Source organism: Piliocolobus tephrosceles, chromosome 1 (genome assembly GCF_002776525.5).
Source record: "Piliocolobus tephrosceles isolate RC106 chromosome 1, ASM277652v3, whole genome shotgun sequence".
Taxonomy (NCBI): Eukaryota; Metazoa; Chordata; class Mammalia; order Primates; family Cercopithecidae; genus Piliocolobus; species Piliocolobus tephrosceles.
Window position 1 is genome coordinate 183,331,898 of NC_045434.1, and position 21,985 is coordinate 183,353,882.

The 21,985-nt window shown below is 48.3% G+C and overlaps 1 protein-coding gene across 1 annotated transcript; it reads right to left on the reverse strand.

Moving 5' to 3' along the window:
* Positions 1 to 2,386: 2,386 nt before the first annotated feature.
* LOC111529567 (microtubule-actin cross-linking factor 1-like) lies at positions 2,387 to 20,554 on the reverse strand. Its single transcript, XM_023196464.2, has 2 exons — positions 20,335 to 20,554; positions 2,387 to 2,532 (listed from the first exon to the last, which is right to left on the reverse strand). The coding sequence occupies exons 1-2, from the start codon at positions 20,552 to 20,554 to the stop codon at positions 2,387 to 2,389; spliced, it is 366 nt and encodes a 121-aa protein (XP_023052232.2).
* Between the last annotated feature and the right edge of the window lie 1,431 nt (positions 20,555 to 21,985).

Sequence of the window (21,985 nt, forward strand, 5' to 3'; positions counted from 1 at the left end):
GGCTGCGGCTGGCTGGGCCCGGGCTGCCCAAACGGGTCCGGGGCTGCCGACCCCAGCCCGGCCCGGACTGGGGCCCGAGCCAAGGGGCGCGAGAGGCCGGCCCACGCGGGAGTCCCGCTGGGTAGGAGGCCCCGCGCGTCAGAATGAAAGGCTAGGCCGGCCGAACGGCAGGGAGACCGGGGCCGGCTCCACAGGGCGGGCGGGAGCCCCAGTCAGCGCTGACCTACGCCGCCGGGAGCGGGACAAAGGAGGGAGCCCCCTGGCTGGATAGAAACCCAGCCGCGCCTGTGCGGCTGCTGGAGAAGGACCTGGAGAAACTGAAGGGAAAGCAGAGGGCAAAAGACCACAATGCCTCAGATCCCAGGGCTAGACGCGGTCAGAACCAGGACAAGGGCAAGATCCAGACAGGGCTGCAGTGTGGGGCCGGAGGACACTGAGCCCACAAAGAATCCCGGGAACAAAGGGTTTTCCAGAAACATAAGAAGCTGAACGAGAAGTGACGGGGCAGATCCAGCACCATGAAGTAAACCAGGCCAAGGAGCCAGAACCTGAGAAATGATAACCCAGGGAGGCACGAAAACGGGATTCTGACTGCACCATGGGGTGAATAAGAGGAGCGACTGGGAGACATAAATCTGTGGGAGATAGACCCTCCAGGATTATTAAACTGTGACAGCCATCTGAACAGAGAGACAGAGATCAAAAGGGAGAAATGTGGGAACCTGAGACGGAACCAGGACTGTTAGGGAACAAAGAAAGGACTCTGGAGCATAGCTGGTCAGGGAAGAAAAGGGGAAGCCAATTATTCTTTGTCATCAGGGGAAAGGAAAGAGTAAAGAAAGGAAACTGGAAAATATGGGTAGGGATTTATTGGGCCCATTTTGAGGACAGAGCTCCCAACATCATTTGATCCAACATTCGGTTGTGTATCATTCAATCCCAATATTCATGGAGTGCGCTGGAGCCATAAGCAGTGAATGAAGAACTCTGGTCAATGTAGGTGACACGTTGTGCCCTCCACCCCCCATTCAGCCATTATCTTCCCCTGTTAACTTGATTTTTCAGGAGGTCTGGAGAGGTGGTTGTGGGTAAGAAGTTACACTGGCTGATCTCACAATAAGGGCAAATTAGCAAGTAAAAAAAGAATTCATGCAACACTGAGCAGCCAAAATTGGGACTTGGGCTTCCATTCCAGTTCCCATTCTCAAGAGTTTGAAGGAGAAACTTCTTAACCCCAGGCTAGGGAAGGTGTCTTTGTACCTTGTGAGTAGTGCCAAGTATTTTGGTCAATGCTCAGCACATTCATAACAAGAAAAAAAAAAAAAAAGATGCTTTTCCCTAATAGGCGCACGCTGGTTGTTTCTACACCACACCCTGATCAGAAATCAGGTGAGCAAGTCATTAATCATATCTTTTCCCATCAAGTTTTGCTGGCCTGCTCAAGTTGTGGGCATGAAGATCATGCAGGGAAGGGCCTGAAAGAGGACAGGGAGGATCCTTAGACAAATGCTCATTTCCTTCCAGTTTAATCCTCCGTGCTAAAAACAAACAAAAAGAACTAGTTATCAGTTTGGTGTCAGCTGCTAATGAGCTCAGTTTACAAAAAGAAGGGGAATAAGTTTGAAGTATATCTATTTTTCGGTAAAAGGCTTTTAGTGGAAAAAGCAGGATGAGTTGCTGGTTGATGGCACAAGCACATTTTTCGTAAACAGCAGAGAATATAGAAATGCTAACTCTGGGGATCTTGACCGTGTCAGTGCTGAGTCATCTGCATTTCCCATATTATTTTATGCCAGCAGGGCTAAGAAGGCCCAGACAGAAATCATGCATACAAACACCTCCACACAGACATCTCGCCCCCACACAGACATCTGCCTCCTTATGTCCATTACAGTACATAGAAAAGTCCCTCCATTCCCTCCTGGGGCTGCTACACGCGCCACTTTGTGAGCAGATTCTTCAAGATGTGTCACTGATGCTTGCCAAAGGTGAAGAAAGAACAGGGGCAAAAAGGGGAAGAGTCTGCCGTGAGAATCAGAGAAGACCTGGGGGGGGTTGTGGGGAGAAGGCAAGGAGTTGAGATTGCTTTTAAGAAACACAGAAATCAAAGAAGAAACTTCTGCTTTGGGTTGTGGCTAGAGGGCTTCTCTAAGACTCAAATTGCTTTCTTGACAAAATTTGCATTTAAATGCTCCCAGGAGATTTTGAAATAATGCATTCTTCTAATGAATGGAAAGCGGGGAAGTCCACATGTTTGGCTGATGTTCCTGTTTTATACAGAGAAAATTTTACAAGGCTAGAGGAACAAAGCCGGCTGACGGGGGGATGGGAAGAAGGAAGTCTACGAAGGGGAGGTTTTTCGCTTCTTTCAAGCAACAGTCTAAATTTATAGCCAGACCACACAGTCGCAAAAGCTCTGAGCCTTTCTCCTTTTGGGCTTTGATTTTCTTTCGCTCCTGATGGGTGAGACTGCTGCTGCATTTCTAAGAAGGCTGCAATGGGGGAAGCAGAAGGATGTACTCGGAAGGGCATCTAGTGGAGGAGAAGAGTAATACAAGGAAATTAAAGTCCTTTATCCTTGGTGTTCTCCCAATTAAAGCCTCATCAAATGCCCCTATCCTTAAAGCCCTGCCACTTTCTATTGCTTTAGCACCTCAAATGTGTTATCTCGCCTCAGGGCCATCCAACTGGCTTTCCTCCCAGATTATAATCCTTTATCACTCTCCTTTGGCCTGGCGCACTCCTACCCATGCTTCTGCTGAAATTCCCCATGGGGAAGCCTTCCTTGACCGCCCCCCCCCAAATAAATAGGTCCTCCTCTACCCTTTGGTAATACTCATCACACTTGAAGTTATGGTACAGTGTCTTTCATCCTTACTAAATCGTAAGCTCCCTGAGGGCTGGGACTGTTTGTCATCTAATTCACCACAGGGTCCTTACTACCTAGCAAATGATCTGGCACTGCACATATAGGGCAGTCATTAACTATTTCTTTTTCTTTTTTTGAGACAGAATCTTGCTCTGTCACCCAGGCTGGAGTGCAGCAGCGCGATCTCGGCTCACTGCAACCTCCACCTCGCAGGTTTACACCATTCTCCTGCCTCAGCCTCCTGAGTAGCTGGGACTACAGGTGCCCGCCAACACGCCCAGCTAATTTTTGGTATTTTTAGTAGAGACGGAGTTTCACCATGTTAGCCAGGATGGTCTCAATCTCCTGACCTCATGAACTGCCCACCTCAGCCTCCCAAAGTGCTGGGATTACAGGCATGATCCACCACGCCCAGACAACTATTTCTTTAATGCTGTGCATGGTGGCTCACACCTGTAATCCCAACACTTTGGGAGGCCGAGGCCGGAGGACTGCTTGAGCCCAGGAGTTCAGGACCAGCCTGGGCAACATGGCAAAGTTTGATCTCTAAAAAATACATATACACACACACACGTTTGTTTATTTATTTATTTTTGAGACGGAGTCTCGCTTTGTCACCCAGGCTGGAGTGCAATGGCGCGATCTCGGTTCACTGCAACCTCCACCTCCCAGGTTCAAGCGATTCTCCTGCCTTAGTCTCTCCAGTAGCTGGGATTACAGGCGCCCACCACCACGCCTGGCTAATTTTTGTATTTTTAGTGGAGATGGGGTTTCACCTTGTTGGCCAGGCTAGTCTCGAACTTATAACCTCAGGTAATCCGCCCACCTCAGCCTCCCAAAGTGCTGGGGTTACAGGTGTGAGCCACTACATCCGGTCAACTATTTCTTTAATACTATGCATGGTGGCTCACACCTGTAATCCCAACACTTTGGGAGGCCAAGGCAGTAGGATCACTTGAGCACAGGAGTTCAAGATTAGCCTGGGTAACATGGCAAAATTCAGTCTCTAAAAATATACATATACATACATACATACACACACACACACACACACATTTGTATATTTGTTTAATCTTTTTTTTTTTTTTTTTTTTTTTTTTGAGACGGAGTCTCACTCTGTCACCCAGGCTGGAGTGCAATGGTGCGATCTCGGCTCACTGCAACCTCCACCTCCCGAGTTCAAGAGATTCTCCTGCCTCAGTCTCTCGAGTAGCGGGGATTATAGGCACCCGCCACCATGCCTGGGTAATTTTTGTATTTTTAGTAGAGATAGGGTTTCGCCTTGTTGACCAGGCTAGTCTCGAACTCCTGACCTCAGGTAATCTGCCCGCCTCAGCCTCCCAAAGCTCTGGGATTACAGGCATGAGCCACCGCACCCAGCCTAAATTTTTGATTAAATGCATGAATGAGTGAACCAGATGATCCTAAAATACTTGGCTGTCTCTGACTACTGACTGCTGGAAGGCTGGAGTATTTAAGGAGAGAGTATGTTTGTCTCACAGCATCCCTTATTCTAAGCCTGGAATTCCAAGTCTTCCATATTTAGACATCTATCTTCCTTTTCAGGCTGATCTGCTATGACACTCGTGTGTATACCTCGTTTCCCTATAATCAAACTCTGAGGCTTTGCCTAGAATGTCCCATCCCCCAACTCCACCTACTGAAATCTACCTTGAAAGTTCACCCCAAATGACATGAATTTTTTTTCTATTTATTTATTTAGAGGCAGCATCTTACTCTATCACCCAGGCTGGAGTGCGGTGGCACAGTCTCGGCTCACTGACACCTCTGCCTCTTAGGCTCAAGCAATCCTCCTGCCTCAGCGCCCCCACCAACCAACCCACCAGCAACTAGGACTACAGGCAGGTGCCAACACCCCAGCTAATTTTTGTACTGTTTGTGGAGACAGGATTTCACCATGCTATCCAGGCTGGTCTCGAACTCTTGGGCTCAAGTAGTCAGCCTGCCTCAACCTCCCAAAGTGCTGGGATTACAGGTGTGAGCCTCTGTACCCGGCTTTTTAAAAAAATTTTTTTATAGAGACAGGGTCTCACTGTGTTGGTCTTGAACTCCAGGTACATGTACTGTGGATGTCTGTATCACTGCCTCCTTAACCTCCTACTTTATAGGTTCTTGACAGCAAAGACATCTACTTCATCTTTCTTCATCACTGGGCCTAACACAATACTTTGCACGTAGTAGATATTCAATAAATATTTGCTGAAGGAATGGATGCCTCACTGAACTCATATGGGGGTTGAGGGAGGGAGCCAGATCTGATTCAAGACAGCTGAGAACCCAGCTCAATGTCCACTCACTGGTCAAGGGCTGAGGGCACTTCATGTGTAGGGAGGAAAAAGGGAAGTACAAAATTATTTCTCTTTCTGCTAGTGCTCCTTCCTCAACCTCTAGGAAGTTTATTCCCAGCTCTTCTTCACCTTTGGTTCATGCTGCATTATTTTATGTGTTAACTGATGCTTTATAAAGAAATTCTTAGACCAGGCATGGTGGCTCATGCCTGTAATCCCAGCACTTTGGGAGGCCAGGGCAGGCAGATCACCTGAGGTTAGGAGTTCGACGCCAGCCTGACCAATATGGTGAAACCCCGTCTCTACCAAAAATACAAAAAATTAGCTGGGCGTGGTGGCGGGCACCTGTAATCCCAGCTACTTGGGAAACTGAGGCAGGAGAACCACTTGAACCCGGGAGGCAGAGGTTGCAGTGAGCCGAGATCATGCCATTGCACTCCAGCCTGGGCAACAAGAGCAAAACTCCATCTCAAAAAAAAAAAAAAAAAAAAAGAAAGAAAAAGAAAAAAAAAGAAAGAAAGAGAGAAAAGAAAAGAAATTATTTGCTAGTAGTGATTGAGTGATTGAGTGATTGTGTGTGTGCACACACATGCACATATTCTTTCCATTCCTCCTTGCAAGGGTAGCTGTCTGCTGTGCCTTTTATATTCCCCAATAGTAGCTGATGCCAGGCACCAAAGGGGCAGCTCCAAACATTATCCTTTGACCAGCTCTTGGAAGAAAATTACCTGGTTCTAGTCTCAGAAGTGAAGCTCCACCAGCCTCTTGAGCACCAGCCAAAGCTCCCTTTCTGCCCAGCTCCTTGAAACCGTTTCTAAGCTTTGCCTCAAGTTCCCAAATCCGCTCTGGGGTAAGAAGCCTTTGCCTGCTCTCATGCTGCCCTCTTCTGTTCAGAAAGTGCAACATCTTAATTTAAGAGGCCTGGAGGGTGCCAGCCACCCAGGAAGACAAGATCCCTGCCACCAGCAGCTCATCACTATAGCAACCCTCAAAATGGTTACTCAGCCATCTGGGTTACCATAGCAACTGGCCAAGTCGCTCCACCTCAGCCTCTCCCTAGGCCTCTCCCGTGGCTTGTCAGAGTCAATTCCAAAGAATCTCCCATGCTTCCTGGGGGAAATGAGCAGAGGCTGGACCCCTGACAGGCAGCTATCCCAAAGGGGCGTGGAAGGCCTCACTGCGCCGGCTTCCCAAGGCACAGTGGAGATAATGGGTGTTAAGGCACTCTGTGAACCTTGAAGTGCTACACAGATGTTAGCTGTTATTAAACTACTGTTCCTTGTAATGGGAGAGGCAGTGGGTTGCCCTAGGCAGAGCTAGCACCATTCCAAGCATGGCCCCTTACTGGCTGGGAGACTTTGAGCAAGTTACCGAACTCTCTGGGTTTCTGCTTCCTCTGCTATAGCACATCTGCCTCCTAAAGTTGTTTTGAGGATTAGGTCAAATACAGCATGTAAGATGCTGAGCACCAAGGCTGTCATTCGGAACCTAACAATAGCAGTTATAAAAGATATTGGCCCCTCTGCTGTCTCCCAGCTTCTTTGTCAGTAAAACTGTTTTTATCTTCACTCTTGAAGGAATCAGGCTAATGTGAGCCCTGCTGAACCACACCCAATCTCCCTTCCTGCTCTGAGGCAGGACAGGGTCTTAACCTGTGTGGGTCCTCTGAGGGAGTCTATACTCTTTGGGGAATTGGGAGGTTCCCCAAACTGTGAGGTGTGGCTTTATTTTTATCTATGAAACTTCCCTTCACTTGAAACCACAGCTCCCCATCCAACACCACCTCAGGGTAGAAACCTCTAAAGGGGCACTAACAGGCAGCCTGGAAAGAGCACAAATCACTGAGGCCGGGAGAGGCCCTTAAGAGTGGTGACCACTGCTCTCAGTTGAGATCAGAGTCACGTGAAGCAGTTCACCAGCATCAGGGCAGTCCTGGGGCACAGGCCCCTATGACGAAAACAGAACTCATTCCCTTGATGAATTTTTTTTTTTTTTTTTTTTTTTTTTGAGACAGGGTTTCGCTTTGTCACCCAGCAGGCTGGAGTGCAGTGGCATGAACATGGCTCACTGCTGCCTCAACCTCCTGGGCTCAAGTGATCCTCTATCCTCAGTCCCCCAAATAGCTTGTACTACAGGTACACACCACCGCTCCCAGCTAATTTTTGTATTTTTGTATTTTTTGTAGAGATGGGGTTTCGCCATGTAATCCAGGCTGATGTTGAACCCCTGAGCTCAAGTGATCCACCCACCTTGGCCTCCTAAAGTTCTGAGGTTAGAGGCATGAGCCACTGTGCCATCCTCCCACGATGATGTTAAGGACCTCAGTCCTATTGCAACTCAACTTCAGTCTGTCAAGATTGAATCCTTGAAACTCATTTTTGGGACATTTTGTTTAATTATACTGGCAGAACAGAACCAGATAGACTCTAGCCTACCTCTGTGTGTTCTGCGAGCAGAGCCTGAACCTCAAGCTGGAAGGACCAGAGGATCAGCCAAGCAACGCTAGGAGGGACACACTGCCCCTGGAGCCTGAACATCTGGGTGTTAGAATCCCTCATGAAGGCCGGGTGCAGTGGCATGAGCCTGTGTGGGATTACATCATGCCTGCTGGGATTACATCATGCCTGTAATCCCAGCACTTTGAGAGGCCGAGGCGGGTGGATCACAAGGTCAGGAGATCAAGACCATCCTGGCTAACACGGTGAAACCCCGTCTCTACTAAAAATACAAAAAATTAGCCGGGCGTGGTGGTGGGCGCCTGTGGTCCCAGCTACTCGGGAGGCTGAGGCAGGAGAATGACATGAACTCGGGAGGCGGAGCTTGCAGTGAGCCGAGATCGCGCCACTGCACTCCAGTGTGGGCGACAGAGCGAGACTCCGTCTCAAAAAAAAAAAAAAGAATCCTTCATGAAGAGGCCGGGCACGGTGGTTCATTCCTGTAATCCCAGCACTGTAGGAGGCTGAGGTGGGCAGATCATCTGAGGTGAGGAGTTCGAGACCAGCCTGGCCAACATGATGAAACCCCATATCTACCACAAATACAAAAATTAGCTGGGCGTGGTGGCGGGTACCTGTAATCCCAGCTACTCGGGAGGCCGAGGCAGGAGAATTACTTGAACTCGAGAGGCAGAGGTTGCAGTGAGCCAAGATCACACCACTGCACTCCGGCCTGAGTGACAGAGCAAGAGTCCATCTTGGAAAAAAAAAAAAAGAATCCCTCATGGAGACTCTGGGCAGTAGGTCAGGTGGCAGTGGTTCCAGTCCTCAGACATGGATTCTGAAGCAGATAAACTGTTATATTTACTAATAGAGGAAAGGTAGTATAATATAATGGTTAAAAAGTGAGGGAAGTGAAGGAGTTTGAAGTTGCAGTGAGCTATAATTGTGCCACTGCACTGCAGCCTGGGCTACACAGCAAGACTCTGTCTCAAAAACAAAAACTGAGGAAGGTAAATGTGATTACTGAAACTTTCTGATTTTTTTTTTTTTTTTTTTTGAGACAGAGTCTTGCTCTGTCACCTAGGCTGGAGTGCAGTGGCACAATCTCGACTCAATGCAACCTCTGCCTCCCGGTTCAAGTGATTCTCCTGCCTCAGCCTCCCGAGTAGCTGGGATTACAGGCGTGAGTCACCACGACCAGCTACTGGAAACTTCTTATACATAACTGGGGAGGGAGAAGTGGGGTTGCAATATATGGGTTTTTTGTCCACAGTTCCTGGCTCATAACTTCTATAGCGCCCTTGTCATAGTTTTCTGCTATAATGTTGAGGCACTGTAGACCTCAGAAGCAAAGCAAGTCTTAGAAAACAATCTTTCTGACCTTCTGCCCTCCTTTCACCTGTTTCTTTTTCCTCCCAAAGCAGGACTCAATCTTCCTTGCAATTATTATTATTTTTTTTTTAGACAGGATCTCACTGTGTCGCTCAGGCTGGATGATGGTCACGGGTCACTGCAGCCTCAATCTCCCTGGCTCAAATGATCCTCCCACCTCAGCCTCCTGAGTGGCTGGGACCACAGGTATGTGCCACTACCCCTGGCTTATTTTTTGATTCTCTGTAGAGACAAGGTCTCACTATGTTGCTTATGCTGGAGTGTAGTGGTACAATCATAGCTCACTGCAGCAGTGACCTCCAGGGCTCAAGGGATCCTCCCATCTCAGCCTCCCAATTAGCTGGGACTACAGGCATGCACCACCACACCTGACTAATTTGTGTGTGTGTGTGGAGATGGTGGCCTCACTATGTTGCCCAGGCTGGTCTTGAACTTTTGGCGTCAAGTGATCCTCCTTCCTCGGCCTCCCAAAGTGCTGGGATTATATGTGTGAGCCACCACTCTCAGGCTTCCCCGATAATTTTTTTTTTTTTTCTGAGACAGAGTCTTGCTCTGTTGCCAGACTGGAGTGCAGTGGTGTGATCTCAGCTCACTGCAACCTCCTCCTCCTGGGTTCAAGTGATTCTCCTGCCTCAGCCTCCTGAGTAGCTGGGACTACAGGTGCACACCACCAAGCCCAGCTAAATTTTTGTATTTTTGGTAGAGACAAGGTTTCACCATGTTGGCCAGGTTGGTCTCGATCTCTTAACCTCGTGATCCGCCTACCTCAGCCTCCCAAAGTGCTGGGATTACAGTCATGATCCACGGCGCCCGGCCGCCTTCCCCCACATTTCTGACTGTAATCATGAGGCCCCTATTTCAGGAGTCTTGCCCCATATCCTGGGGGAAGGAATGCTGCACAGAAAATCCAAGAAGAATCTGAACAGCCAGGCTTTGCTGGGTTTCCACACTGTTAGTGTTAGACCATACCCTTTTTGCCCAATCACATTTCTACATGGTTGTCAATCATGCCTACCCAAGGAAGTCTCCCTGAAAGGCCTAAGATTCAGGGAGCTTCCAGGATAACTGAACTCGTGAAGATTCGTGAAGGGTGGCATATAAGGGAGGGCATGGAAGCTCCACATTCCTTCTTCCATACCTTGCCCTTGCCCTCTGCATCTCTTCACCTGTATCCTCTGTGTGTTTTCTGGTTTCTGTTTTGTTTGTTTTGAGATCCAGTCTCACTCTGTAGCCCAGGCTAGAGTACAGTGCACAATCTCAGCTCACTGCAGCCTCGACCTCCCAGCCTCAAGCAATCCTCCCACCTCAGCATCCTGAGTAGTTGGTACTACAGGTGCACACCACCATGCCTGGCTAATTTCTTTCTTTCCTTCTCTCTCTCTTTTTTTTTTTTTTTTTTGAGACAAAATTTCACTCTTCTTACCCAGGCTGAAGTGCAATGGCGCAATCTCAGTTCACCACAACCTCCACCTCCCGGGTTCAAGCGATTCTCCTGCCTGGCTAACTTCGTTTTATTTTTTGTATAGACAGGGTCTCACTGTATTACCCAGGCTGGTCTTGAACTCCTGGCTTCAAGAGATCCTCCCACCTTGGCCTCTCAAAATGCTGGGATTACAGGTATGAGTCACTGCACCCAGCCAGCACCCCATTTATAGCCAGTCAGTCAGAAGCACAAGTAAAAACAATTTGGGTCTTGTGATTGGCATTAGAAGTGGAGTGGGGTGGGCTCAGCACAGTGGCTCATGCCTGTAATCCCAGCACTTTGGGAGGCCGAGACAGGTGGATCGCCTGAGGTCAGGAGTTTGAGACCAGCCTGGCCAACATGGTGAAACCCCACCTCCACTACAAATATAAAAATTAGCTGGGCATGGTGGCATACACCTGTAATCCCAGCTACTCAGGAGGCTGAGACAGGAGAACCCAGGAGGCAGAGGTTGCAGTGAGCCAAGATCACACCACTGCACTCCAGCATGGGCAAAAGAGCAAGACTCTGTCTCAAAAAAAAAAAAAAAAAGAAAAGAAAGAAAAGAAAGAATCCCTCAGCCGGGCGCAGTGGTTCACACCTGTAATCCCAGCACTTTGGGCGGCCAAGGTGGGTGGATCACAAGGTCAAGAGATTAAGACCATCCTGGCCAACAAGGTGAAACCCCATCTCTACTAAAAATACAAAAATTAGCCAGGCGTGGTGGTGCGTGCCTGCAGTCCCAGCTACTCAGGAGGCTGAGGCAGGAGAATCACTTGAACCCGGGAGGCAGAGGTTGCAATGAGCTGAGATCACGCCACTGCACTCCAGCTTGGTGACAGAGCGAGACTCCGTCTCAAAAAAAAAAAAAAAAAAAAAAATTAGCCAGGTATGGTGGCACGCACATGTAATTCCAGCTACTTGGAAGGCTGAGGTAGGAGAATCGCTTGAACCCAGGAGGCGGAGGTTGCAGTGAGCAGAGATTGCGCCATTGCACTCCAGCCTGGGCAACAAGAACAAGACACCGTCTCCCCCCCCAAAAAAAGTAGTGGAGTGGGGGAATGTCTTGGAGACTGAACCCTCAAACTGTGAACTCTGATGCTATTTCCAGGTAGACAGTGTCATAATTAAACTGGGGACACCCCGCTGGTGTCCACTGCAGAACTATTGTTTAACTTGCTGGCGGGGAGAAATCCCCACATATATTGGGGTCACAGAAGTCTTCTGTGTTGATTGTTGAGTAAGAGAATAGAAAAACAGGAACTGGGCGGGGCGCGGTGGCTCAAGCCTGTAATCCCAGCACTTTGGGAGGCCGAGACGGGTGGATCACGAGGTCAGGAGATCGAGACCATCCTGGCTAACACGGTGAAACCCCATCTCTACTAAAACATACAAAAAACTAGCCGGGCGAGGTGGTGGGTGCCTGTAGTCCCAGCTACTCTGGAGGCTGAGGCAGGAGAACGGCATGAACCTGGGAGGCGGAGCTTGCAGTGAGCTGAGATCTGGCCACTGCACTCCAGCCTGGGCGACAGAGCGAGACTCCGTCTCAAAAAAAAAACAGGAACTGGCTGGGCACGGTGGCTCACCCTGTAATCCCAGCACTTTGGGAGGCCCAGGTGGGCAGATCACGAGGTCAGGAGTATAAGACCAGCCTGGCCAAGATGGTGAAACCCTGTCTCTACTAAAAAATACAAAATAATTAGCCGGGCGTGGTGTTGGGTGCCTGTAATCCCAGTTACTTGGGGAGCTGAGGCAGAGAATCGCTTGAACCCGGGAAGTGGAGGTTGCAGTGAGCTGAGATGGTGCCACAGCACTCCAGCCTGGGCAACAGAGTGAGACTCCGTCTCAAAAAAAAGAAAAGAAAGAAAAAGAAGCAACAGGAACTGTGTTTTTTCCACTGACAGGAGCGTATGAATGAAATAAAATTGGCCATGAATTGATCATTCTCGTTTCTGGGTGATGGGAGTTCATTGTACTAGTCTCACTACTTTAGCATGTTTGAAATATCCTGAAAAGTGCCAGGGCTTTGGAGTTAGGCAGACCCGAAACTCAGCACTTGAATAACTCCAAAGGGCATATTGTACATGTTGAGGGCCAGGGGGCGCCATGCACATTAAGTAATGCTGAATCCCAGCTCCATTATTTGGTCAATGTATAACCTCAGAAAAGTTCCTTAACATTTCTGTTGAGAATAGTAACTACTTCCCAGGGTTCTATGAGGATTAAATGATGTATGTAAAATGCCTGGCACACATCTAGGACTCTACACAGTGGCTTTACCAGCTATTATTCACCGGAGGATTCCAGCTGGCACCAGCTCTCAGGCGCTCCTAAACTGAGTCCGGAGACTCCCCAAACCACCCTCTAGATTCTTTAGTTCCTAATTCTCACCAGCTCTTCTCTCTTCATTTCCCTTCTTTCCTTCCTACTAAAGCCAAAGAAAGGAGAGCAAGAATAGATGCAAACCACCGGGAAGTGCCCTGTCTCTTCAGGTTGTCCTGGCTAATTCGTATTTCTTTTCCCAGCTCCAGAAGAAATGCTATCATTGCTCTAAGCCCGGGAGGGGCAGGAGTAGAAGTCCCTTCCCTTCCAGAACTTCCTCAGAACTCTTTGGACTTGCACCGTAGCTCAGCTCATGCCGCATTCTAACTGTCTTCATAGGCAGGAGCTGGGCTCTGAAGTGCAGTCTGAGCCTAGAACAAAGTAGCCCTAGGGATATTTGTTAAATAAGCAAGTGTGTAATCAGTGAATAAGCAAGGGGATAAATCAGCACATTCATGAATCTATGAACAAATGTATGAGTGAATTAATGATACTAATGAAAAGAGCTAATATGTATCAAGGGCAGCCGGGTACAGTGGCTGTAATCCGAGCACTTTGGGAGGCCAAGCCGGGCAGATCACGAGGTCAAAACATCAAGACCATCCTGGCCAACATGGTGAAACCCATCTCTACTAAAAATACAAAAATTATCTGGGCGGGGCGGCGCGCACCTGTAGTCCCAGCTACTCCAGAGGCTAAGGCAGGAGAATCGCTTGAACTTGGGAGGTGGAGGCTTCAGTGAGCCAAGATCACACCACTGCACTTCAGTCTGGCAACAGAGTGAGACTCTGTCTCAAAAGAAAAGTATTAAGGGCTGACTATATAGCAGGTACTGGGCCAAGCATCCTACTCCCAGCTACCTCATTTAGTCTACTGTGCAAGTCTCTGAGGTAGTGCTCTTGCTCCCCCATTTTAACAGTAAGAAACTGAGGCTCAATGAGGTTACTAACATCCCAGGGTCACCCAATTAGTAAGTGAGCAATGGAAACTAGGACTCCAGCTGACTCCCAAAGCCAGTCCTTTGCATGAATGAATGGAAGAGTGAGCACATGAGGAAATGTGTGAATAAGCCGGAGAGGGCATCCCTGAAGACACCCACTGAGGCCCCAGGCAGAATCCTCCCCTGACCACAAGGCAAAAGCCTGGTATCTTCTGGGGTAGGGGTGAGGCACAGCTTAGGACAGAAGCTTCAGCCCATAATCATCACCCTTCAAGTTATAGGGACTTCAGACCTTTCCTGTAGCAGCATCCCAGATCCAGGCAGAGATTCCAGCAAGGAGCACCCATTCTGCTCCTACAGGAAAGCCAAGACAGAAGAAGAGGCTGGCAGGCTTCTAACTGACAGGTGGCAACAGGCAGTGGCAGGGCCGAATCATGGCAGGCCCTAGCCACAGCAACCAGAATGAGGAGGCCAGCCAGCATCCATATAACATTTTAGTGATGATGGATCTGTTCACAGACCTTTCCTCAAGGGCAGTACTGCTGAAATAAAGAACAAGTGCAGTCCTAGATCTTGCTGCAGTGTCAGCTACTCTGGTGGCATCTAACCCTTGAGCCCATGAGACTGAGAAATGATGGCCTTCCATGGTCCCCAAAGTAACCAGTCCTTCCCCTGCATTCCTACCTTCAGCATAGGCTTCTCCCATAACAAACAGAAGGGCATGAGCCAAACTGCCATTCCATACCTTTCTCTATGTCACCTAGGAAGCCACTAGAAAAGCATGATGGCGTTAAGACGACATTACACCTTGCAATCCAGAAACCACCTTCCCTCGCCATCTGGGGTCCCACAGGGGCCCTGCATCTCAGAGAAAGGACAGATTGGCTGTCTTTTCTGCTGCCTGCACAGAATTCTGCCCACGTGGTCATGTTCCAGCCCACAGCTAATGTGACCCAGATTTACTTTCAAAGAGCTGGAGCTGAGCTGGTGGTGTGTAGCTACAATTTATTCTGCCCCACTTTCAGGGCACTCTCTTCTGCTCATCTCTTCTGCTACTGAAACCAAGCTCCAGGACAGGGCCAGAGACTCTGAGGACACCGCCAGGAAGAAGAAGAGAAGCTGGGAAGGAGGAGGAGCCTTCCTGGATACAAAACTCGAAGAGCCTCAGGGCAAGGAAGGTTGCCAGCTCAGGAGTAAGGATTCCCAATTAGATTGTCTTTAGGGTTCCATTTCCCATCCCTGCATTCCCTTCTTCCCACTCACAGCTTGGCCAGAATAAGCCACTTCCATCTGCTCCCTGACAAAGACCTAAAGAACAAGAGAAGGGGACAGAAATAAGAGGCTTGGGTCCCTTCTTTGCTGGCCTGGGAAACTGCTGGCCTCCTGAGTCTCCACTGCCTCATCTGGCTGCCAGGGAGGTTACAAGGAATGACACTGCTAAGTGCAGTAATAGGCCATGTGAACCTGTGTTTTTCCAGCACATTCTGATTCTCATTCATCTCCCTTTTACACCCTTTATCACCGTCTCCCTTTTACAGATACGGAAACTGAGGATTCAAGAAGCAAAGTCATTTGTCTAAGTCTTGTGACTTCAGATTCAGTTGTCTCCACAGTGCCTGGCACGTGGCAGGAGCTTACTCCATTTTTTTATTGAATGAATGAATGAGCAGAGAGGTACCTGTGAGATGTCTTCTCAGAGCTTCCAACCTGGAGGAGAGACACATGGGCCCAGAGGAGTAAGCTCCAGCTTTTGACCAGGTAGTGCTCTCATGACTCTCTGTCCCGGGGCAAAAAGGGTAAGATGGGACTCCTGACTACAGAGAGCTCCAGAGCTGGTGAGGGAAATGAACTTGGGAACAATGAATGTGAATATAAAGCCAACTGAAACAAGGGCTGTGTAGAGAGACAATTGCCATCTGACTAGAAGGCCACAATGGAGCAGATGTTGGGAATGATCATTTCAGCAGCATTTGCTGATACTCCCAGGAATGAATCCCATAGATGCTTTCTACTGGCACATAGCTTAATCCCTTTTTTAGTTGAATGAATGAATAAATGAACAACCAGAGAGGGGTCCAATCCTTAGCTCTGAGTCACTGCACTCCCCTTTTTCACAACACATACGGGGATATAATTATTTTTTCCCTTCTAACTACTCAAAAACAAAAAAAATAGAGACAGGGTCTCCTAGGCTGGTCTTGAACTCCTTAGCTCTAGCGATTCTCCTGCCTCGGCCTCCCAAAATGCTGGGATTACAGGTGTGAGACACTACACCCGGCCTTTTTCCCTTCTGTCCTCTCCACTAGACTGAGTTCCATGCAGAAGGGACCACATCTTCAGTCTTCTTTGACTATCAATGCCAAGGACAGGGAGGGTCCTGATTATGTGATGTTAGACGAATGAATACCTCACTGATGGGTAGATGGTGGAACCTTCCTGCACCCTACTGTGCCCTAGCCCAAACATGAGCCCTTCTTCAAGATGTGTTACTGCCATCTGCAGGAAACTTGTAATAATAAATGTACACATCTGCAATGACAACAAATGTGATGTGAATCACACCCCCAAGGTTGTGCAGTGTACAGCCATGTGACACCCTGTCTTGTACCCTGTTCTCAACATACATACAGGTCCCAAGGGATACATCATTTCTTCCTCTCTTTGTTTCTACCCTTTGGGGTTGTACTCCTTGCTAGACTAAGCTCCCTAGCGCCCCACTTTCTTGTTGCTTCCCACCATTAAGTAAGAATATTTCTACTGCTCTTCACTAAAGACAGAAAGCCAGAGGGGAAGAGGCAAATTTTCCAAGATCTTTGTCTCTCCCCTTTCCTGTTTCTATAGACCAGGATCCTGAGACCTTTCCCGGAAGTGACCAAGTCTCTCAGATGAGTGTGGAGATTTAGACTGTCAACTACAGAAGATCCAGACTGGCCTAGTTGCCAGGTATTGCCTAAGGAAATAGAAATAACAATGTACAGGGACATGTGCAGTGGCTCACTCCTGTAATCCCAGCACTTTGGGAGGCTGAGGCAAGCAGATCACCTGAGGTCAGGAATTCAAGACCAGCCTGACCAACATGGTGAAACCCCATCTCTACTAAAAATACGAAAATTAGCTGGGCATGGTGGCACACGCCTGTAATCCCTACTACTTGGGAGGCTGAGGCAGGAGAATTGCTTGAACCCGGGAGATGAAGGTTGCGGTGAGTTGAGATCGCGCCACTGCACTCCAGCCTGGGTGGCAGAGTGAGACTCTGTCTCAATAAAAAGAAAGTGCAATGTACTTGGAGTTAGAAGATCTGTGTTTACCAGTCCTGTGTAACTATAGGCAAGTCCCTTAAACCCTCTGAGCCTCGGATGCTAACATATGTCCTGCCTAACAGAGTTATTTTGAAATCTCTGTGTAAACCATAAAGCTGATAAACAGAAACAAGACACTTTCATTAGTGACTCTTGTTACATTTGAATGTGGCTGGGCTTAGGGAGTGGAGAATATGGCTGGCAAAGAAGAAGGAGAAACAAATGGAGGGAAAGGATGAGAATAGGAAGATGGGAGGAAGAACAAGGTTCAGCACCCTAAAACCTGTTTGAAATCAGCAGGTTTCTCAGCCCCAACATCCCTCTCTATTCTGACATGTGTGACCACCAGGCTTGCCCCAACAGGCCTCTCAAGCAAGGGCGAGGCCCTAAGACCAGCTCAGGACACGGAGTGGGCCAGGGAAAGGGAAGCTCTCTATTTGGTAAGAGTGATTCAGACACCCCCACTTGGCTTCATAAGCAAGATCCAGGGGGAGAAGAAAATTGCACAGGCCACAGCTGGCTTCCAGTGTAAGACTGATTTCATTTCCTCCCACAATGAAAGTTCTGCTTCAGAGAGCTTCAGAGCATCCGGGGTCTCCCAGACATGCCCCTCCTGCACCTCCTGTGAAGGAGTTCCTGCAGAGCTAAGGCTGCGTTTTCCATTACTCTGGTGGAGCCCCCACAGCATTCTAAAATCACATGAAGATTTCAGCAAGACCCTAAAGTCGCAGTCCCGCCTCGTCTCTGCTGCTTCTCTCCTCTCCTGCTAAAGAAACACGCCCAACTGCAGTGCACAAGTTATTTTTAACCATGGCAGTCTCCCCATTTTCAGCCTCACTGGCCCAGCCCCCTCCTCAAAAGAGGCATTCAGCAGTGTCAGGATGCAAAGGAGATCGGCATCTATGCCAGAAACACAGTACAGCACAGCACCTGCCATCCCTTTGCTCAGTTGACCCAGCAGGGTCCTTAGGAGCCTTGCCTGTGTAAAATTAAGCCTCCTTGAGTCCACTCCACTTCTATTCTGGACTCCAAATCTGAAGCAGCAGGGAAATCATCCCGTGGACCTCCTCAGAGAAGACTGGAAGTGGAAATCATCACAAAGCGATCTAAGTATGCATGAGTGATGAGTGATGGAGGCAGAGCGTATAAAGAAGGAAGAATGAGACAGCCCACTCTGTCTTCAGGAGAAAGAGGTTTACGAGTCTTCAGGGCCCTGAGTTATGGCCCTTCAAGACTGGGGACAAGTAAAGCCCTTCCTGCACCCTAGGGACAGCTCTAAAATTCTGTTACTGGCTGATGCTCCAGGCCCAAAGGTTTTGAGAAGGACTTCCTCCAAGGACTCCTCGTTGCCCCCTAGAAAGAGCTCAAACTCTCCCTCCTGCCTTCCAGGCCCCACTGCTGTCTCCTCACTTGGAGCTCACTCCCTCTAAATTCCTTTCCTGATTACCTGAGCCCACATAAGCCTTTCTCTAACTTTCTGTTACAGCTCAGTGCCTGTTTCTGGATCACAATCTGTCACATCACATAATATCCTCAAAACACTCATTCAGCATTCATTCAGTCATTCAATACCAGTCGATCTCTAGCATGCACAAGGCCCTGTGCAGCCCTCAGGGACTCAAAACATAAGACACGTCCCAAATTGCTCACTGTTCTAAGGGAGTGATGGGCACCCTGTGGGTTAACTGCTACATTGAACAAGGGAACATGGAGGAGAGAAATGTATGACTGTTAGAGCGGAGGAGGAAGCTTTGGATACCACTAGGGGCATTAAGGACAGAGGAGGCGGCACTTAAAAGAGGAGGAGGGTTTACCAGCATCTTGCAGAGAAGAAAATTAAAGCGTGGTGGTTTCATCCTGCAAGATGCATCCCTTTGGGGGGGCAAGTTACAGTGTACTGTGGCAGGGAAATTGGGGGTAGAGGTGCTGGCAGGTGAAGCTGAAGAGGTAAGTAATTTTGATTGGTCTTTATGCGGAAGCCTTTATTCCGCAGGAAATTAGGAGCCAAAGGTGGTTTTTAAGCAGCTGAGTAATCGAATTAGGTTTGTATTTTATTTTGTTTTTTATTGTATTTTTAATGAAGTGTTGTACAGGCAAAACTTCATTTCATAAAATAGAATATGTGTTATTGAGGTTTGTATTTTAGAAAAATAATACTCTATTAGTCATGTGGAGGATAGTGGCAAGACTAAGAGAGGAAGAGCTATTAAATGCTCATTGGAAGGTCCAGGTGAGAGATGACACAGTGGAGGGGGTGGCTGTATTATTTGAGGGACACAAAGAAGGTAGCAGTACAGGCCTTGGTGATGGCTTGAAAGCGGGTGATGTCACTGAATTAGCTGCAGGCACTGCTCTATCTTCCTATCTGTACTGTAGCACCAACACCCTGCTGAGATGCTGAGCACACTTCGGGGAGGCAGCTGTGGATGCCTTCAGTGGAAGCATCTCCTTATTGAGACAAAAACTGTGCTAAGGGCTTTCCACACATTATCTGATCTCACCTTCAAGGCATCCCTGCACAGTGGGCATTCTTAAGACAAGGAAAGTGACACTGAGATAGAATAAGGGACTTGCCCAGAGTCACACAGTTGGTCAGTGGCAGGGCCACAATCCAGCACCCTACCCTCTCTGATTCCAAAGCTTACACTCATAACTACTGCACTGCACTGCTGCTTGGCAAACAGCTGGGCACATCCCACCACAGAAGGTAGCCCCAGCCTTCACACTGTGTTAAAGGTCAGCATGTACACCACTTTTGAAAGGCAATACAAGTAAAACTGTGGCCTCCAAGGATTTCATTATAAGGAAATAACAAAAGTCAAATCATTCTTAACCATGTTCTCAGCAGCATCATCTAATATAGTCAAAAAGTGAAAAAATAGTAGGATTTAGAAAATCATGAAATAGTAGACAGTTTTTAGAAATGGTAACTATAAAGTCTAAAGTGCAATATGGAAAATCTTTTTAATATAAGAGTAACTAAAAAGAGTCAGATGCAGAATGGTACCTAAGCCATGAAGGCAACTGCATAGAAAATATAACTGAATGGAGACAAAGACAGGGAAGAAGGTGCAGAAATGAAAACAGGTGTCATGTGAGCACAGAGGTGGCAGATTTTCCTCTTTGGAGTTTTTCGTTAATGTTATTTCAACATCTTTCCAAGAATAATAATAACAAATCAGATTATGGCTGCTTTGTCAGAAACCCTAGTGAGGACCCCTCGGCTCCCCACACAGCTGCTGCACCCTGGCCCATTCCTCCCTCACACCCACAGCATCCAGCCTGCTGGGGGACCCCTCTTACCAGCGACTCTAACCACAGCACGCTCTGCAGGGTCCAGCACCGAATCCTGGCTTTTCCGCTTTTTCTGCTCATGCAGTGGCAGGTTCCAGGGCAAGGTGTCCCCTGGGGGACAGGGAGACAGGCTCCCTGACCGCTCGCTCCTGTAAGATCGCTCACTCCGACAAGACCGCTCGCTCCGACATGACCGCTCACTGAGCGTCTCTTCATCTGAGGAAGACATGGCCCAGGTGGGGGCTGCCGCAGGAAGGCCTGGGAGCCCAGGGAGAAGTGATCTGAAGGAGAAAGGGTTGAATGTGAGCAGACAAAAGGGATCCCATAAGGAACACTGGGACTTGGGAAGCAGAGGTTCTAGTCCTGCCTATCTGTACCTCAGTTTCTTCACCTGGAAAATGGGATGAAGATAATACATCCCAAAACTAATTCACGAGGTTTGGGGGATATTATATGTGATGATGTCTATAAATCTTAAAACATCATGTAAACATTAGCTCCTATTCCTAGGAACTATTATTATTGCTATTTGGCACATTTGGAGGATTAAGCTCACAGATCCCATGACAGAACGCTGTGGGTTTAAATTCTACTCCATTTACTAGCTGTGTGACCCTGGAGAAGCCATTTAATCTCTCTGAGCCTCAGCACCCTCATCTACAAAATGGGGATGATGATAGTTAGAACCTAGCCCTACAGGGTTGGGTTCTGCATGTAAAGTGCTTAATCCTGCATGTAAAGTGCTTAATAGTGCCTACTGCCCAGTAAGCACTCAATACACAGTACCTATTATTATATTCCTGTTCTACTTACCTCCCAGGAATGCTATAAGGATAAAGTGGGGCAACAGATGGGAAGTATTTTCAAAAAGCTAAAGCATGATCTCAATAGCAGGCATGAAGCAAACCATGGGCTAGAATAGGCAGAAATTCCCTGGTTTCTCCCACTCTGTTTCCAGCAGATATATTAGAAAATGTACTAGACTGGAAGTAAGACAGACCTGGGTATAAATTCTGGTTTGGCCACTTACAATTGCCGTGATCTTGGGCAAGTCACTTCACCTCTCTGAGACTCAGTTTCTTCATCTGCAAAATGGGGGTAATATTCCACCTCAGAGGATGTTTAAAGACCATTGTCAAATGCAAATATAGCACTGGTTGATGCCATGCATGGCACCCAGCAGGCATTAGATTAAATGTTCATTTGCTTATTCCAAGGGCTGTTGTGGGAATAAGTGGCACAGCATGAGGATGGGGTGGGGGGATAGGACAGAAAGTCCATTTTTTCTGGTCAGTGTAGCTAGTGGAGAGAGTTGAGTGAAAATACAATTGCTCTAAGGCCAGCTGGGCTCCACCAGCCAGACTGGGCAGCCTTCCCTCAGCCAGGTCAAGCTCGCTTCCCAGAACCATCTGCTACACACAGCCCACCATCCCAAGGGCTCCATCAGAACGCGAATGGTATGTGCCTTCAGCTACCAGCCTTCCTACAGGTCCCAAAGCCAACCCGGGTACCCAGCTCTGACTTTAGCTGTAGGGTCCAGGGAGGGCAGGAGCTGTTGATTTTCCCTTATAGGGAATACCTGCACACAGGGCTATGTAGAGACAGCAAGGTAGCCTACATGGCTAAACACAATGGGTCTGTGGCCACAGCTCCTCCCGGA

Excerpts from the sequence above, each read along its gene's own strand:
- LOC111529567 (XM_023196464.2), bottom strand. The coding sequence starts at position 20,554 with ATGTCTTCCTCAGATGAAGAGACGCTCAGTGAGCGGTCATGTCGGAGC. Across the intron at positions 2,533-20,334 it reads TGCTGTGGTTAGAGTCGCTG|ATGCCCTTCCGAGTACATCC; the intron begins GTAAGAGGGGTC and ends CTCCTCCACTAG.